The 20,994-nt window shown below is 27.6% G+C and overlaps 1 protein-coding gene across 1 annotated transcript in view; it reads left to right on the top strand.

Moving 5' to 3' along the window:
• Positions 1-7,151, top strand: part of LOC101236710 (tudor and KH domain-containing protein) — a 76,062-nt gene extending 68,911 nt beyond the window's left edge. Inside the window, exons 9-10 of the mRNA XM_065806005.1 lie at positions 5,871-5,964; positions 6,045-7,151. Of these exons, the coding sequence (XP_065662077.1) occupies positions 5,871-5,964; positions 6,045-7,057 (1,107 nt within the window). The 3' untranslated portion in view covers positions 7,058-7,151. The remainder of the gene's footprint in view (positions 1-5,870; positions 5,965-6,044) is intronic.
• The last annotated feature ends 13,843 nt before the right edge of the window (positions 7,152-20,994 follow it).

Raw genomic sequence — 20,994 nt, 5'->3', positions numbered from 1 at the left:
TAACATAAAATAATTTTGTGCAAGATAGAAACAATCTTACTATGCTTTCCTTTTATATAACATTTTTCACACTTATTTTGCTTTGTTAATTGTAAATCATCAAATATCATCAAGTTATTCTTATGAATAGCAAGATCTTTGGGATCTGGTACATCCTCAGCTGTTTCAAAAAACTTGCACTCCATATACTTTTTCTCATTTAAGTTTTTTGGAAATGTCTTCAATTATAAGCTCAGGATTTGCATTTAATTTTTCTATTTTGTCTTGTAACTTAAATAGTTCAAGAATAACTTTTTTTTGTTAATTTTTTTTCAAAAGATTGTTTTAATATTTTGTATTCTGGTTAAAAAAGAGATTTTCCAACAACTTGTAAATTATTATAGTCTAACAAACCGGGTCTCAAAAGTAAATTCAATAAGAAAGTAGTTTTTCCGCAACCTGACTTTCCAACTATAATTCCTCTTATAGTTTTAGGTAACAACTTATTATTATTTCTCTTATTGTTATTTACATTCCATGATAAATCTATAATATCCATTTTTTCATTTACTATATATAAAAAAATATACTGTGTTAAATGCAAAAACAAAACAAATACACTAAACTTACAAAATGTTGTGAGTAAAAACAAAAGAAATATGCAACGTGGAACTTGTGCTATTTGTGGAAAAACAAAAACTAAATTCGTATCAGCAAAAGAAGGAGGTGATTTAGTTAGTTCAATTATTTCAGCAACAAGTAAAATAAAACTACCGTGGTCAAAATTTCCAGTTGAAATGCATTTACTTGGTATGAACTTTGCAGGTCCTGGTACTAATTTAGATGAACGATTAACTTCTACTTACGCATATAAAGAATGGAGGAAACCTGTAGATAGAATTGATAATGCAGCTTACCATCATTATCTTGCTTATAAATACTTTGAAGACACGGCAAAAAGAAATTTAGCTGATAAAATTATGCTCGAAGAAATGGATGCTATAAAAAATCCAACAATACCTGAAAGAATTGAACGAGGTATTATAAAACCAATTATATCATCTAAAGCAAAGTTTGGGTTGGGTGTTCAAAAAAACTACCAACGATCAGTAAAAAAGACGAGGATAAAGAATTAAAATGGACTGACAAACTTGCAAACAAACTTCATAGACCAGTTGTAAAACATTTCAGAAAAAGAAAAGTTATTGTAAATGGAATCGATGAATTATGGGCTGTTGATTTAGTTGACATGCAATCTTTTTCCAAATTGAATGACGGCATAAAATACTTATTAACGGTGATAGATGTTTTTTCAAAGTACGGATGGATTGTTCTATTGATGAGTAAAACTGGAGTTGGTGTTGCTGATGCATTAAATAAAATCTTTGAAGAAAGAAGGTGTAATAAGATATGGGTTGATAAAGGCTTAGAATTTTATAATAAGCATGTTAAAGCGCTGGGTGTTCAGTTATATTCAACTGAAAATGAAGAAAGAAGTTGTGCAGTTAAACGTTGGAATAGAACAGTGAAAGAGAGAATGTTCAAATACTTTTCAGCTACTTCTACTAGAAAATATATTGACGTTTTAGATGAAATGGTAAATAAATACAACCACACAAGGCATTCTTCAATTAAAATTACACCAGTTGAAGCTTGCGATAAAAAGAATGAAAACATTGTTTGGTTGAATCTAAATGGAAATGCACGATCAGAGTCCGTAAAACCAAAGTTTTCAATTGGTGATAGAGTTAGGATAGTTAAAAAGAAGATAGCATTTGAAAAAGAATACACACCGAGATGGACTGAGGAAGGTTTTACTGTGTCACAGACTCAGTTCACAGATCCACCAACGTATAAATTAACTGACGATAATGGTGAAGAAATACAAGGTACATTTTGTGAACAAGAAATGCAAAAAACTGATCAAAAAATATTTAGAATTGAAAAAGTTATTCGTAAACTCAAAAACAAATCATTAGTAAAGTAGTATGGATATCCTGATTCGTTCAACTCATGGGTTGACAATAAAGAATTGATAAGTCTGTAAAAAATAGTGGAAGAAAATTTGTAGTTACGATAAACTTTGGGAATGCACAAGTTTGACAATCTGGAAGTTTTTATGATTTAGTAGGACAAGTTTTGTTTTACGCTTAGGCTATATTACATTTACGCTTAAGCTCACCTTATAATTATTATTTCTTTGTTGAAATAATAATTAAATTAATTTTTAGATTAATGAACTTTTGATCTTAAGCTTGCTATTATAGTTTACTTAAGGAAAATGAAAAAGCAAAATGTAAACTTTTTCAAAAAAAATTTGTTTTTTTTATATTCTTTTTGACTTTAAAAATAAAAAAAATAATGATTACAACAATTTAGTAGAAGTTTTATTTAAATCTAATTATTTTTTTTTTTAACAATGTCTTTAAAGTTAAAAAAAAAACCGAATTAAATGTAACATATTTCTTAATTGTAATTTTTTTATCAGACGGAATGAATAAAAAAGTGTAATATGTTTTTTTATATATATGATTTTTAATTAAAAAAATATAACATTTTTAAAATAACTTTTATCATAATTATCTCTTCTTTAATTATCTTTAATTTAAAGGGCGCCTTAAAATCACTTTAAATATTATTAACCTTTAGTAAGAGTTAAATGAAAAGATTTGCTAATATTTAAATTAAGATTTTAAAATTAAAATAACAGTAAATATGTTTATTTAATGCTTATGTTTTTTGTTTGAATAGTTATTCGAATACAAGACGTAATACTATTTTGTTAATTTTTAAATTATTAAGCGGTTCAATATATGTAAATATCTTTAAATCTACTTCCTACCTTTGGATAAAACTAAACAAAATAAAATTATATGATTAAAATGATGATTAAGAAAATGATAATTAAAAATCATCTTCGCAACACTGATTTTATCTAAGGAAAAAGGGGGAGGGGGAATCTTAAAATATTACCCCCTCTCATTTTGTTAATTTATGAAAAGAAGTAAATCATTAAAGTTTCAAAGCATTATTCCAATATTTAGTAACAGCTCAATTAAGTTTACTTTTCTATAGAGTCCTAAAATTAAAAAAAAAAGTTTCTTAAAAGTAGGTCAACATGGTACTCAAAAGAAGCAAAATAATATATAAATTTCAATAATAATAATTGTTTTATAAAAAGTAAATTAATAAATTTTTATTTTTATTAAAAACTTGTGAAAATGTACTTTTTTTATTTCTAGTTAAAAAACCATAGTTTTTGTGCAATTAAATCTAAAATAATAATTGTAATATGAAATTATCATTTTTTTGAAATTTTTAAATAATTTTGCTACCTTTAAAACCCAACATGACATACTTTTCAAAAAACTTCTTTTTTCAAAATAATAGGGACCTGTTAAAAAGTAAAGTTAATTGAGCTGTCCCTAAAACACATTATTTATGTTTGCAATTTTGCTGACCGCAAACTAATTTTCCTGACCGCAAACCACATCAAATCAAAGGATAGCCCAAATTAAGTTCAAAAATTATTTTTTAAATACAATTTTGAAATGGTCTAATATATATATATATAAATATATATATAAATATATATATATATATATATATATATATATATATATATATATATATATATATATATATATATATATATATATATATATATATATATATATATATATATATATATATATATATATATATATATATATATATATATATATAATCTTTTACCTGATCTTGTATGGAATATTATTTTCATATTTGGGCTTGTTATTCCAATGATGGTCTTAATCTTTTGAACAAGGTCTTTAAATGCTTTGGAAATTTTAGCCCTGCTTTAGTTGCCAATCAGGCTTTTAGTGAATAATCATTCACTATTAGACTCAGTGAGTCTTACTCAGTGAGTTATAATATTGAAACTACCTAATAATCATTGTTAGCGATAGACATCAACAGGAAAGTAAGGCTGTCTATCAAAAGTAATAACATTTGTTCTCCTATAATTAACTTTCAAATATTATACAGTTTTAGATTTTAATGCAAAAACAAAAAAACTAGTTTTACTACAACAACAACTGGGTTCCCAGTAATAAAATTGGTTTTGTAAAAAATTTTTACAAAAAATATGGTATTTTATAACAAAGCAATAATCATAAGTTCTTATAATAATATGGTAATAAAGATTAAATATCAAATGACATAGGCTTTATTGCTAAATGCCTATAAAAACATTGCAAAACTATCTATAAGTCATTAAATAAAATCCAAAAAATCATAAACATATATGATAAGTTTTTAAGTGTATTAAATATGCTACAACTGTTTTCAAAAGTTTTCAAATATTAAAAGATATAATGAGCTGATGACAAACTAAAAGTGCTGGTTTGCAAAGAACTTGAAAGCAAGATTTAAAAAAAAAATAATGACAAGAATAACCTTACAACAACAATTAAAAACAACTTTAGTTTAAAATTAAAAAGTTTACTCAACTTTTTGTTTAGTCAATAATTTTACACATGCTAAACATATCAGTTAAGGAAACTAAATACAAAATTATAGTATAAAAATATAGATATTATTAGTTGTATATAAATTCTTTATTTTTTTATTTTGGTTATTAAGGTACTCTTAAAAGTCCTATCACAGAGCACTGCGAAGGAGTGTTTAACCAGGAAGTTCACTTCTCCTTCCTTCCTACTAAAGATATTATATACTATAACAAACGAAAGAGAGAGAATTTTTTAAATATTTTAAAATTTTATATACATCAAATCAGCAGGAAAAATTTTTCGCGCGTATTTCACAAGATATTTATGTTATTAATATGCTCAGGTAATTAGTTAAGTTTGCGCGTTTAATGCACGTTAAAAAGAAAACTTTTTTTCTTATAGCAAAAAAGATTTTACATTCAAACTTTTATTTTCTTCAAAGTTAATTAACGAGGCGAGGGTCCTAATAAGCTGCAGATGATCTGAAAAAAATTTAATAAAAACTTAATAGAAACTTATTAAAGAAAAAAATCTATAAGTCTATCCCTGTCCTCCCTTTATGGAACTGTCATCCCTTTATAGAACTGTACAGTTTTACAATAAGAAGTTATAAAGTATTGAACATTAATTGCTAACTCATTGAAAAAATATAGAAACGATTGGTTTGGAATAGACTTACCATGACCCATATTATATGACTCATGCTAAGTCAATTATTCCACACATTTTTAAGTTTATTTTTACTTGTTTTTAAACTTTTTATACCAATTGTAATTACACATTTTAAGTGGGTATTCTAAATATTATTTAGACAGTTACTAATATACGAACCGCTGATAAATAGCGGTTTGCGCAACTTTAACGAACACATAATCAGAAAATACAATAATAAATTATCTTTACAAATATAATTAACCTTTGAAGATAAATTTTTTATTTTTTTTTTATGAGGAAATACCATGTCATGTGCCAGGATTTACTAAAATTTCTGAACTGACTAAAAAAAATACTAGAATGTAAAGATTTTTCAAGTTAAACTTATATTAAATAATGCAATATTATGTTTGTTATATATTATAGTACAAAAAATAAGTTTTGAGACCTTTTATTCCAAATAATTATTATCGAGCATTGTAAAAGTTAAGGAGCAGTAACTTAGTATCATAGCAACAAAATATGTTTCTATTGTATTCAATAATCATCACAAAATAAAATTTGTTTCTGCAAAAGCAGAAAATAAAACTTTTTTTCTGATCAATATATTTAGAGTTAGAATGAGATTTTGTCTTTAGTACCATTTTAACTTCCTAAGGATGCACATACATTTATATTTACATAAATGTATACATGCATGCATGCATAGATACAAGTTTAATAACTTATCTATAATAATTTTAGGAATTGGATATATGTGACGATATGGTTAAAAAAGGTTACGCGATTGATTCATCTAAACATTGTATTGAAAATGATGGTTTATTAACAACACTAGGTACGAATTACATAATAAAAATCGTAAAGTGTGTTTTATTGTATTTTATTATTTTACATACATTGCATCATTTATCATAGATCATCCAAATAATAATGAGTATGCGTGTTTTGAATTTGAAACGTGTCTTGTCAAACCTGCAGATGTTAAAGGTGTACAAGAAAATATTTTTAATGTCAAACCTGCAGATGTTCAAGGTGTACAGGAAGATATTTGTAATGAGTTAGAAGGTGGTAGTGTTTTCCATGAGAATTTAAATTTTTTAGATAATCATACCGATAAGACAAATCATCAAAGAACTATTTTTGAAGATTGTTTTGAAGAAAAACAAAATAGGGATCAGCATCTAGAAAATCAGTTTTTTGATGATGATGAATTAATTATTAATACGCATAATAAGGTTACTGAACAATTAGAAGAATGTGGTATAATAAGTTCGTTAATGTCTGGAGTTGCTATTCAAAATAAAACATCTTCAGAAAGTAGTACAGATTCGCTTTGTAATATACCGACTCCTAAGTCTACATCATCACGACATTCCTCTGATGATTTTGTTAATATTAACGATAACACTTTGAGTGGAGCGATATTATCAGTTGTAAATGAACATTTATCAGACAATCTTAACAGAGACGAAGAGTTTAAGGAGCTCAACGGGGATATAAGTAAGTCAAGTGAAGAAATAATAGTAAATGAATTCACTGAACTTCAAAAGTCATTAGAGGAAACGAGTCGAAAAAATGTTAAAAGTATGGAGTTTACTAGTGATGATGATGATGATACTGGTTCGTTTTTCAGTGCACGTTCAGAGGTGACGATTACCGATATTGAAGACGTAAATGCAGAAGAACTATCAACAATAGAGAGCGATATTTCTGTCAACATTCCAGATTTTTCTTCCGTTGAGTTGTTAGAAGCAAAATCTATTAATGACTTTTATGATTCAATGCATGATTCGCTTTCAAAAGGACCGGTTTACACTCAAAAGAATGGATTACCTTACAGTATTCAAGTTATAGACGAAAAAAAGAAAATGGGTTTGTCTAGTGAGTCAATTAAAGTTTCAAGTAAAGATCATATAAATTGTTTTTAATAAATTTTAAATATTTTATTTATGAAAGTTTTGTTAAGATGTTTAATATTTTACCAGTTTTCTTGTTTTAGTGAAATAAAAACATCAAATGTTACCATAGTGATGTTTAAAAAAAAGTGTAACTTTTTTTATAATTCTATAGGCCAGGTGAATAAAAAAAAGCATTTGCTTTTACTCAGTAATTGGTCAGCTTTACGTGAATAAAAATTTCAGCAATTTTGCTTAAGTTTTTGTTCACTTAAACCTGAGCAATTACTGAGTAAATTGCTTAACTTGATTACTTAACTTTATGACTTTAAGTTGATGATTTATTGATAAAAAAATGAATGCCTCTTTAAGTTTTTATTTTATTTATCAAAATTGAATGTAAAATCTAATATTTTTGTCACCTGCACTAAATGATTAAAGCTCCGAACTCGTAAGTGTAAGAAAATCAAAAGTTTGTGTTCTGTACTTTTAGCTATGTTTCAAAATCAAATATGTTTAAGAAATTTTTTATTTAAGATAAAAAACTTTTATTTAAGATAAAGACACGTTTAGCAACAAATTTTTCTTTTTTTTTTCGTAAATTTTTGATTACTACTGTTTGCCAATGTTCAGAGTGAGTTTATAGAAAATCAATAACAACGCCAGGTTAAGAATTTTTATTTGTTGTTGTTGTTGTAGTTGAAAAAACAACGTGCCTTTTTTACTGTTGACATCACGTGATATAATATTCGAAATTTGATTGGCTTTCGCTTAAAGTTGAAATGAATCCGACTTTTTTCGCTGCAGCGAAACGCTGTATCAGCATAATTGCCAGAAATGTTTTATCTGCGCATGCTTATCGACGAAAAAGTTCACTTCGCGCGAATATTTCAACTTGAGGAAAAGTTTGCTAATACAACAAAAAAACATAAAAAGAATCAAATGTTGCTGTTTATTTTTTTATATGCATTTTTAATAAAAACTTATTGCGAAAAAACATTTACTAGAGTTTAGTTGTTATGTTTGATTTTTGCTTGTTTTTTTTTTTTTTTATGAAATTTGCTAAACAGTTTTTTATATAAAATTTGTACATTCTGAAATTATGGTAATAGAGTGATGTGATCATAAATTTAGTTAAAATGGCAGGCTTGTGTAAAATCTCAAATAGCCAATCTTTTGTAAATCAATGAATATACATCTTGGTCTACAGGTACTTTCTGTATTCTACTTTTTTCTATTATAAGTATAAAATTTATGTGAAACGATTAAATTACTAACTAGCTAATAGTTTTTCTAAGAAAAATAATTTTAAATTATTGCTAAGACTTCACCTGTTAATGTTGAAACTTGACTCGGAGCGAATTCATTTTTTTTTTTTTTTTCGTTATATTTTCAATATTGCGGAATAGCTATTCAAGAGCTCGCCTCGAACTCTGGATCTCCTGCTTAAATAGAAAACGCTCTAACCATGCACCGCGTCTGCATAGCGCATCAATATAAGGCACTACCAAAATTTTATAAAACTCTACCATACATTTATGTTTAAAAACTATATTTTAAATTTTTTATTATTATTGTTACATTTTATTATTATAAATTTGCTGTTTAAAGTATTCACAACTGGTATTTGTAAAATATACAATTGGCGGGGGCAAGAAAAAGACAAAATAGTCTAATCGACAAGCTCCCAATAATCCGTAAATAATATAGCCATCAAATCTAGTCATTAAAAATGTTGTCAAATATTTAAAAAAATTTGAAAAAAAATAAAGATAATAAATTCCAAAATTATTTTCAATAATAAATGACCATAAAGCATAAATAAAAAAGAAACAAACAAAAAAAGTATTCAAAATTATAAAGAACAGTTTTCAATTATTACGATTAAGATATCCGAATTAAGAAATATAATGAAAAGAATTTAAAATTTGAAGAAAAATTTATTATGTTATATAACAAGAAAATATAAAATAAAAATTATTTAAAAAACTCAATTTTCTAAATCGTCGTGAATAAAACGAAAGTATACTATACAATATTTTAAAGACCAATAATTAAAAATTGCTCAAGAAGAAGTTAATTAAGATTATTTTTTTTAGTTTTGATTTAAAAATATTTATGTTTGCAAGCTTTTTAGTGTTGTTTCTAACTACTATACTCTATAATTGGGGACCTCTAGCTGTGATAAAAAACTTCGTGGCTTCAGAGTGAGTTTTAGCTTGGATATAATTATTGTTTGCATGTTTATTAAGATATTTGTGCTAAATTTTTTTAAATAGCGTTTTAAAATTATTTGACATCCGTTATTAATACCGTTATTAATTTTGTAGATAAAAAATTAAATGATGATATATATTTATTTGGTAAACAAATTAACTTTTTAGATTAATAAATAGTGGTTGTGAATGAGAGACGGTCTGCGTTGGATATTATTCTTAAAGCATATTTTTGTTTGTTGAAAAGTTTGTTTAGTTTTTTTTATTGGTGCTCACCAATAATAATTGAGATAACAATGAATAAAAGAGAAGTAGATATATTTTAAGCAAATTTGATATATTTTAGATATATTTTAAGCAAATTTTCTTCGTCAAGAAGAACACCTAAAACTTCATTGACTGTTTTCTTTTAATAAATTGTTTTCCAATACTAACATTTGGGAGCTTTAGAGGAATTTCTTTTTTGATAAAGGCGATAAAAAGAAAGTATATTTAGTTTTGATTAAGTTTAATGACAACTTATTTGCGCTAAACCATTCAGTTACTTTTAACAGTTCTTTGTTGACTGTTTTAAATAGAGTTTTTATATTTCTATGGTAAAAAAAATAAATTGGTATTGTCAGCAAACAAAATAGCCCAATGAGCACACGGACGGTCATAGTACGTCCAAAATGGTTCGTTCGGACGTCCATTGGACGTACCAAATGCAATGACTTTCGTCCGTTCATTTTGGACCTATAAAGTACGTCCAATGATGTCCAAAACAGTCCATTCGGAGGTCCGCAATAGACGCTTTTGGACGTCTTACGGACGTCTAAATTTTGTCCGTTCATTCGGCGTTTAATTTTATTCAGCTCATTTTCATACTGACTCCATTTCTAGCAACTATAAAAAATGGAGTCTTGATATAAGAAATAAAGTCTTTTTTTTTCCCACAAAGCCTAAATTTAATCTAAACGTGTTTTTGGGATTCAACACGAGTGGCAACCCTCATTAGGATAATAATAAGGTTACTTCATAAATAATTAAATCCCAGTATGTGTGTCCAGTATTGACTTAAATTATTGCAAAAAAATAAAAAGAGTAATATTTTTAACAATATTAATATATAAATACAATTTAGCAAAAACATTATTTTTTGGCTTGTTTTAATGTCGCCAATTGCACACTTGATGTTGCTTGCATCATAACCAAATTGCCACATACAATAGTATTTAAAGAAATAATATTTATCGCAAAATTGTCTGTCAATCAGAGAGCATGTTTCAGAAAAACAAAAATAAACGTTAAAATTAGTAAAGAAACTTTGCTTTTGAATTAGATTTCCAAAAAGTTAACAAATTAAAAGACATCCACAATAAAAATTTATATTAAAATACTTGTTATTAGTTTTGTAAAAGTCATAGATAAAAAGACTTAATTGAAATAAAAAACGACCGAAAATATATTTGCAAATATTGAATAGGAGAAAATGAGCAACGTATTACTGTTTCACATTCTGTTATTTGTTGTTAACAAAAATATTTCAGTCTTATACAAAATGCAATAGCTACAAACTCACATTAAATGCTCACCTTTTATGCGTATATAATAAGGAGCTAAATAATGCCTGTATTCCATGATAGCATTCAAAACATTTTTAACTATTTTCTGTGGAGTCGCTCCTCCCATTCCTCTCATTTGAGTAACCTTAAAAATTATTAAAATAAATTAAAAGTATGATAAAGTATTGAACCAAATCTAAATACCATATAGAGTCACAAAATATTGTGGGCAAATTAATCACCTTTTTTACAAGTTAATATAAGTACTATTATATATATATATATATATATATATATATATATATATATATATATATATATATATATATATATATATATATATATATATATATATATATATATATATATATATATATATATACATATACAGTATCGGACAAAACGAGCGCAACCAAATAATGCTAATTTAGTTTCTTTATATAAAAGTGCTGCATTTTTTCAATTTAGAGAAATAACTATGTAACTGTTTAGAGACAAAGTTCTTCAAGTTTTATACATCACAAAGTTCATTATTTGTACACGAAAATTAATAAATTAATCAAAAGTATTAAAAAAAGTTGATTTCCTTCTGGACAAAACAAGTGCAACTCGACAAAATGTTGACCAAGCTGTATTTCGCTATCAATATTTCGTGGCGAATCCTTTGTTTTCGATCACAGCCTTGCATCTTCGAGGCATAGATTCGATCAGGTGATTAATGAAACTTTGTGGAATCGCTGCCCAGGCCTTTTGGATTTGTTCAAACAGTTGATCCTTATTACGAATACCTTCACGATTAATTCTGCGGTTGACGTTCTCCCACAGGTTCTCGATAGGGTTGAGATCCGGAGATTGAGGCGGCCAATCCATCACCGATAGGTGGTTGTCTTGAAACCACTGCTTGACTACTTTTGCAGTGTGTTTCGGATCGTTGTCTTGCTGAAAAACCTATTTTATTGGCATATTCCATTCAGCATGAGGTAATATAACATCTTTCAGGATATTTTTATATATGAAACGGTCCATTATTCCATCGTTTCGATGTATTGGACCTAGACCGTTAGTAGAAAAACACCCTCAGACCATTACATTGCCTCCACCATGCTTCACGAGCTTATGGCAGTAACGTAAATCGAAGCGTTTTCCGGCCGGTCGACGTACACGGCAAATGCCATCGCTCCTAATGATGTTGAACTTCGATTCATCACTGAACAGGACAGTTCGCCATCTCTTCACATTCCAGTCAATATGAGATGTAGCAAACAGGAGTCTTTTCTTCTGGGTTTTTTAGTGAAATCAGCGGTTTCTTTGCAGGGCGTCAAGAAAACAATCCGGCTTCAACAGCACGTCGTCTGATTGTTCGGTCCGATACAGGCAGCTCTAATTGCTTTTGTATCTCGACTGATGATATCCAGGGATCCTTCTTGACGGATCTGAAGATCATAGAATCCTCTCTAGAAGTGGTGGAACGCGGTCTTCCACCTTTGTTATCTGCTACCAACTTCCCCGTAGAACGATATTTGGAACATAGTCTTGATACGGTCCATTTTTTCACGCGATTTTTATCACAAATACTTTTTTGTGACATTCCACTTACGTAATTGCCAATAATTTTCTTTCTTAGTTCCAATCCAAGACTGTTGGGAGCCACTTTTGCACTTGAAGTCATAAAAATAATAAAAATAAATAATCACGCTTCTCAAGGCTTACCGTGATAAAACTCACTTCGATAAACTGTCTTGATAATACTGACTGATTGACTTCCATATACTGACTGAATTACATGTCGACTTACATGTCTCTTATATAGTAAAATGAACCTGTGTGAACCTATTCTGGAAGATTCTAGATGCTTCTTTTCGATGCTTCTGAAAGCTTCTGGATGCGTCTGGATGCTTCTGAATGTTTCTGGATATTTCTGGATGCTACTGAATGCTTCCAGATGCTTCTTCTGGAAACTTCTGGAAGCTTCTGCATGCTTCTAGAAACTTCTGGATACTTCCTTTAATTATTAAAAAACTTCCGTGACGTTAACACGGACCATGCTATGACTCTAGACTCCTGAAATGTTTGCTGTGGTAGTATAGTTCGTTTCGTTTTTAAGACATGTAAAATTAAGAACACTTTTTAGCATTGTTCGATGTTGGTTGCAAATGTTTTGTCCAATACTGTATAAACATCATTATTGTTTTACTATTATATTCACTAAAACTTTTACACGCCCAGGCATCACTCTTCAGCAATAATAATGTTTTCTTGCATTTGAACTTGTTTTTAAAATATTTTCAAAAATATTGAATCTTTCAAATGAACTTATTGTATTTTTTCCATATTGTCATCATTTAAAATAAACACCTCCACTTTGTTCGATGGTTTTAAGCCTATCAAGGATTTGGGCTTGCAAATCTTAAATCAGCTAAAAAAATTTCTGCAAATTTAAAGCTAAGTGTATTGAAATTCTAAACAAAGAATGAAATCAAAAAAATAGATACATGGAGACATTCATGTATCAACAAGATTCATGGATGTATCCAAGATACATGAATGTAACAACATTAAAAAATCTTTTATTTTAGAGTAATATTTTTTTAACAGTTTTATAATCATTGTTCCATAGTAGTGTGACATAAATAGCCTTGCTGTTTCGTCTCTTAATGAAAATTGCCATCCCTTGAAATATGTATATATATATATATATATATATATATATATATATATATATATATATATATATATATATATATATATATATATATATATATATATATATATATATATATAAACTTTATATATATATATATATATATATATATATTTTTAAACAAGTTTATATATATATATATATATATATATAAACTTGTTTCTCCGCAAGGTTCGTGTTTCGGAGTTATAGAGTTAAGAGAGGGCTATAACCACAATTAAATAGCCTCCTCACCTGAAGTGGCCATCTCAGCCTTGGGGAGGTGAATTACAAAAAAAAAAAAGATAAAATAAAATAAAACTACCTTCACTTGTTTTTCTTAACTTCTCAACGCATTTACAGCTTTTTCTATCATCGTTGTCAATAATTTTACAAGAATTAAAGCAACAGGTTACAAAAAATAGCTACCTTTTCTTTTTCTTTAACTTCCAACTTGTTTAAACATAAATTTGTTATATATATATATACATTTATATAAATACATACATATATATATATATATATATATATATATATATATATATATATATATATATATATATATATATATATATATATATATATATATATATATATATATACATATACATATACATATAGAAGTAGTAGGAAATGCCGTTTCTGGCTCAAAAAAAAGTTCATTATCAAAAAAAGTGTGTGTGTTAAAAAAGTATGGTATTATTTCAACCATTTTCAAAAAAAAAGTGTGAGCTAGAAAGTATAATACATCTCAACCACTTTTCAACATTTATATTAAGGGATCTCTTCAGCATGACATGGTATTAATTTAATTATTATTTCAACAAAGAAATAATAATTATAAGGTGAGCTTAAGCGTAAATGTAATATAGCCTAAGCGTAAAACAAAACTTGTCCTACTAAATCATAAAAACTTCCAGATTGTCAAACTTGTGCATTCCCAAAGTTTATCGTAACTACAAATTTTCTTCCACTATTTTTTACAGACTTATCAATTCTTTATTGTCAACCCATGAGTTGAACGAATCAGGATATCCATACTACTTTACTAATGATTTGTTTTTGAGTTTACGAATAACTTTTTCAATTCTAAATATTTTTTGATCAGTTTTTTGCATTTCTTGTTCACAAAATGTACCTTGTATTTCTTCACCATTATCGTCAGTTAATTTATACGTTGGTGGATCTGTGAACTGAGTCTGTGACACAGTAAAACCTTCCTCAGTCCATCTCGGTGTGTATTCTTTTTCAAATGCTATCTTCTTTTTAACTATCCTAACTCTATCACCAATTGAAAACTTTGGTTTTACGGACTCTGATCGTGCATTTCCATTTAGATTCAACCAAACAATGTTTTCATTCTTTTTATCGCAAGCTTCAACTGGTGTAATTTTAATTGAAGAATGCCTTGTGTGGTTGTATTTATTTACCATTTCATCTAAAACGTCAATATATTTTCTAGTAGAAGTAGCTGAAAAGTATTTGAACATTCTCTCTTTCACTGTTCTATTCCAACGTTTAACTGCACAACTTCTTTCTTCATTTTCAGTTGAATATAACTGAACACCCAGCGCTTTAACATGCTTATTATAAAATTCTAAGCCTTTATCAACCCATATCTTATTACACCTTCTTTCTTCAAAGATTTTATTTAATGCATCAGCAACACCAACTCCAGTTTTACTCATCAATAGAACAATCCATCCGTACTTTGAAAAAACATCTATCACCGTTAATAAGTATTTTATGCCGTCATTCAATTTGGAAAAAGATTGCATGTCAACTAAATCAACAGCCCATAATTCATCGATTCCATTTACAATAACTTTTCTTTTTCTGAAATGTTTTACAACTGGTCTATGAAGTTTGTTTGCAAGTTTGTCAGTCCATTTTAATTCTTTATCCTCGTCTTTTTTACTGATCGTTGGTAGTTTTTTTGAACACCCAACCCAAACTTTGCTTTAGATGATATAATTGGTTTTATAATACCTCGTTCAATTCTTTCAGGTATTGTTGGATTTTTTATAGCATCCATTTCTTCGAGCATAATTTTATCAGCTAAATTTCTTTTTGCCGTGTCTTCAAAGTATTTATAAGCAAGATAATGATGGTAAGCTGCATTATCAATTCTATCTACAGGTTTCCTCCATTCTTTATATGCGTAAGTAGAAGTTAATCGTTCATCTAAATTAGTACCAGGACCTGCAAAGTTCATACCAAGTAAATGCATTTCAACTGGAAATTTTGACCACGGTAGTTTTATTTTACTTGTTGCTGAAATAATTGAACTAACTAAATCACCTCCTTCTTTTGCTGATACGAATTTAGTTTTTGTTTTTCCACAAATAGCACAAGTTCCACGTTGCATATTTCTTTTGTTTTTACTCACAACATTTTGTAAGTTTAGTGTATTTGTTTTGTTTTTGCATTTAACACAGTATATTTTTTTATATATAGTAAATGAAAAAATGGATATTATAGATTTATCATGGAATGTAAATAACAATAAGAGAAATAATAATAAGTTGTTACCTAAAACTATAAGAGGAATTATAGTTGGAAAGTCAGGTTGCGGAAAAACTACTTTCTTATTGAATTTACTTTTGAGACCCGGTTTGTTAGACTATAATAATTTACAAGTTGTTGGAAAATCTCTTTTTTAACCAGAATACAAAATATTAAAACAATCTTTTGAAAAAAAATTAACAAAAAAAAGTTATTCTTGAACTATTTAAGTTACAAGACAAAATAGAAAAATTAAATGCAAATCCTGAGCTTATAATTGAAGACATTTCCAAAAAACTTAAATGAGAAAAAGTATATGGAGTGCAAGTTTTTTGAAACAGCTGAGGATGTACCAGATCCCAAAGATCTTGCTATTCATAAGAATAACTTGATGATATTTGATGATTTACAATTAACAAAGCAAAATAAGTGTGAAAAATGTTATATAAAAGGAAAGCATAGTAAGATTGTTTCTATCTTGCACAAAATTATTTTATGTTACCTAGACAAACTATTAAGGAAAATACAAATTTTATTTGCTTATTTCCACAAGATTCAAAGAATTTAAATCATATTTATAAAGATTATGTTTCAAGTGATATGACAAAAGACGAGTTTATAAAATTTTGTAAGGATGCCTGATCAGAACCTCATGGACTTGTTATTATAGATCTATCTTTTAAAAGAGATTATGGAAAATATAGAAGTGAATTAGATAATTTTTATATACCAACTTGTGAATTTAAAAATTTTTAATAAAAAAAATTATAAAATTTTTTTTTTCTTGTATATATAAAAAACAAAATGTCATATTTATTAGTGAGTGGAAATAGCAATATCTTAAAAACAAAGTTTGCCCCTATTATTGAACTTAGACAAGATAAAGAATATGAAATGGCTCTAGTTAAATTAGAGACATATTACAGTTTTCCTAATATCAATTCTTCAAACAACAATTTTAGATATAGCGCAGGTAACGGAGCAACTTGGAAGGATATAAACATTCCAGATGGATGTTATGAAATAACTGATATAAATAAATATATTCAATTTATTATGACAGGAAACGGTGATGCAAGTGGAGGAGTTGCAAATATTACAATGGAAGGGAATAATAAATTAAGGTTAGCTTTAACTATTGCAACTGGTTATAAAGCTGGTTTTACAACTTCAAATTCAATTCTACAAATTCTACTGTCAAAACCAAAAACAGTTCTGTTTTTGGTTTTGACAGTAGTTTTTGGTTTATTCAGCAGACTACAATATATCAACTAATATCGTAAACCTATTAAATGTTAATAGTACACGTATTACAAGTGATATAATAGAATCATCGTATATAAATGGAGGAACTGATAACGTTATATACTCATTTTTCGCAACTGTAGGTCCTGAATACAAAATTGCTCTAGAGCCATATAACTTAATTTATTTACTAGTAACACTAAAAACAATTTCAAAAATGCAAAATAATTTGCTTGATCAAAATGGAAATCTTTTGAATTTACGAGGAGAAGAAGAAACTATTACATTTCATATAAGCGATGTAAAATAATTTTTTTATATTGTATATAAAAAACAAAATGAGTAAATATACTGATATTAAAATAAATGTTTCGCAAGGGCAATTAGAAAAAACTTAAAAAAGCAATTGAAGATGGTTATGGAGCTAGTATTAAGTTATCACATTCAGATCTTAATGGTGAACATGTATTAGCTGTAACGAATACACAATTGAATAGAATTAGAAGAGCATATAAAAAAGGTACTGGTGTAATAATTAATTTAAGTAAAACACAACTAGCTCACAGTTCTCAAATAGAGGGGGGATTGATTGGTGCACTTTTACCTTTACTTGGTACAGCTGGAAGATTTTTCTTATCAAGCGTTGCTCCAGCACTTGCAATAGAACTATTAACAGGAGTAGGTTCAGCAACTGGATCAGCTATGGTTGATAAAATTGCTGAAAGGGGTGTTGTGTACTTAAAAAAGAATGGAAAAGGAGTTAAAATGACAGCTGCAGGATTTGGTTTATATTTGAGACCATGGCATAAAGGAGGTTCTGTAGGTGATGGAATGTACTTACGTAGTGGGAATGGATATACATTAGCAGGTTCTGGTTTATTATTAGGACGAAATTCACCATTTGCTAATATTCCATTCTTGAATATGATTCTCTGATTTCTTAAAATTTTTTTATATGTATAATAAAATGCCAAGATATAATCCGCCATTACATAAATTTATAAACAAAAATATACTAGATGAATTTCCTAAAATTCTTTTTAAAGTACATTCTAAGATACACAAAGATTTTAAGCACCCTTCAGTATTAATAAATGGGAATAATTATGAAATATTTGCACAACACGACATTACAAAAGAGTCTTTATCACATCAAAATATTATTTTAAAGTTTGGTGTAGTAGTTAATGAAGGTGTTGCGTTAGTTTCACTAAAACAAGAACTTAAACTAAAAATGTTATCAACAGACTCTGATATTACAGAGTCTTGTAAACTAAAGTTTACAAGACTCTGTAATATCATAGTCTGTTGATGATCTTGTAGTAAATGTTGTTAATAATTCTAATTCTGATGTATCAATCAAAAAAGGAGATAGTTTATGTTTTGTTTAAAAAATATTTTATTTTACCTATTAAAAATAGAATATAAGTTATACTTAACTCTTCCAGATGCGCCTAATGAAAATGAGGTGATTAATGAACATATATATAATATTAATAGTCTAAATAATATCAATGAGATTCAAAAAGAAATAGAGAGAGAGAGAAAAAAGAAATATGTTAAGTAAAAAGTATCATAGAGCTTTAAAAATAATTTCAGCAATTGATAATGCATTAATAGCAAGCACTATGACACTTGGAACTATTGGAATTGGCTTTTTAGCAACCATAATTGCAGCACCAGTAGTTATTGCATGTGAGGGTATAGCATTAGGAAGCAGGTATTTTATCATTAATAGGAGGACAAGTTAATAGAAAATTAAATTTAAAAGCAGAAAAGCATGAAAAGATTAAGGTACTTGCTGATTCAAAACTAAATACAACAAGTGGTTATATTTCTAAAGCTTTAGTAGATGGTTATATAAATGAAAATGAATTTGAACTAATTCTTGGTGAACTTGTAAAATTTAAAGACATGCTTGAACAAATTAGAACAAAAACAAAAGCTGAAATTAATGAACAAACTAAGGAATCATTAATTAAACAAGGAAGAAATGAGGCAGTTAATATACTCCAAATTTATATACTCCACTAATTTACAGTTAGTCAAGCTGGATTAAAAGAAAACATATCTAAATTGAATGATCAAGCTAATAAATTTGCACTCACTTTTTTAAATGCTCATCCTGAAATAATGGCTGTGCATGCATATAAAGAACTAACTTCTTCTTATGAAGAAAATAAGGACTCGAGGCTTGGAAAAGTTGCAACAGATTATCTAAGAATGTATACTAATAGTAAGGAGTCTACAGATACTACATTTGGAATACATTCTAAAGATGATAAGTTATGCATTGGAAAAAAACCAATATTTATTAATCATGATGATACAACTATTGATAAAACATATTATGGTACTCCTGGTCTTTTGGAGTTGATAACGAAGTTTAATCCTGATAAAAACTTATATATTGAAGATGATCTTAAAAATTATAAAAAGATATTAATACAAATAGATGCAATTACTACCGAAAACCCATACAAACCAAGGTCATCTAGGAGTGGAAAATACAGGGAAATAATAGTTCCAATTTGGAGAGATATAAGGAAAAATGAGAAGCGTGAATCAGAAGGAACAGGCATGTGAGGCTTTCCTCTCGTTTGAAGGAAGACTTCTTAAAGCTGATGGAACAGCTTATGCTAATGCAGATGCAGTGTCACTTACAAATAATGGTAATATGCACTTATTTAGTCAAATAACATACCAATTAGCTAACCGAGAAGTAGAATCTGTTTATCATCCAGGTCAAGCAACTACAATGTTAGAAATGCTTAAATACCCAAACGACTTTCAATTAGCGCAAGGATTAAATCATTTGTGGTATAAAGATTTTGGAAGAACAGCAGTATTTGCTGATAACTCAGGGTTTGCATTAAGACAAGCATACATAATTCAGAAACCAACTACAAAAGAAAAATTTTCATTTTGCACACCTTTAAGACACATTTTTGGATTCTGTGAAAAAGTGATGATGATGCAATATTTAAGCTTGCTACTGTAGCTGCAAGAAAAATTTATCTTAATAAAATATCATTGTTTATACCACATGTGATCCCATCAGATGTAGAAAAGATTATTTCTTGTAAATGTATTGCATTAAAAGTTACACTTCCAATAAGTTTTTATGCACGGCAGTGTGATACTATATCTGTTCCGCAATCTACTTCATTTTCTTGGAGATTGAGCGTAAAGACATCTCCTGAAAACCAAGATACATTATTGTTGGATTTCAAACAAATAAGGATGGAGACCAAAATGTTTATTCTTCATTATTTGATCATTTTGACTTGAAAAATTGAAGCAATTGTAGTTGTAATATCTGATAGATTGTTACAATTTCAATCAGGCGAAAATAAAATGAATATTGCTTATAAAAAATTTTTTGAAAATTAATTAAATTTTTTTTCTTCATATATTAAAACAATGAAATATACAAAGAAAAGTTTAAAAAATCTATTAGAAGAAAATGATATTTCAAAAACATCTGACAATCTCGCTACATTGCTAATGGTTGCTATGGATAATGGGTTATTAAATAAAAAATCTATTATGACTGAAGTTAAAGAAGTAAATGATAAAAGACCAGTTGGCAGACCTAAGATACATCCAGTGAAAGAAATAAATGAGAAAAGAGCAATTGGTAGACCTAGAAAAAATCGTGAAAAACCAGAAAAAATTATGGATCTAAAATATGAAAGATTAAAACCAATAAAGAAAAAAAACAGTAACTGTAAAATTAACAAATATGGAAACTGGAGAAATTAAAATATATAAATCATT

The sequence above is a fragment of the Hydra vulgaris genome, chromosome 09 (assembly GCF_038396675.1).
Source record: "Hydra vulgaris chromosome 09, alternate assembly HydraT2T_AEP".
NCBI lineage: Eukaryota > Metazoa > Cnidaria > Hydrozoa > Anthoathecata > Hydridae > Hydra > Hydra vulgaris.
The sequence above is the reverse complement of the archived record's forward strand: the minus strand, read 5'-3'. Positions and strand labels throughout refer to the sequence as shown.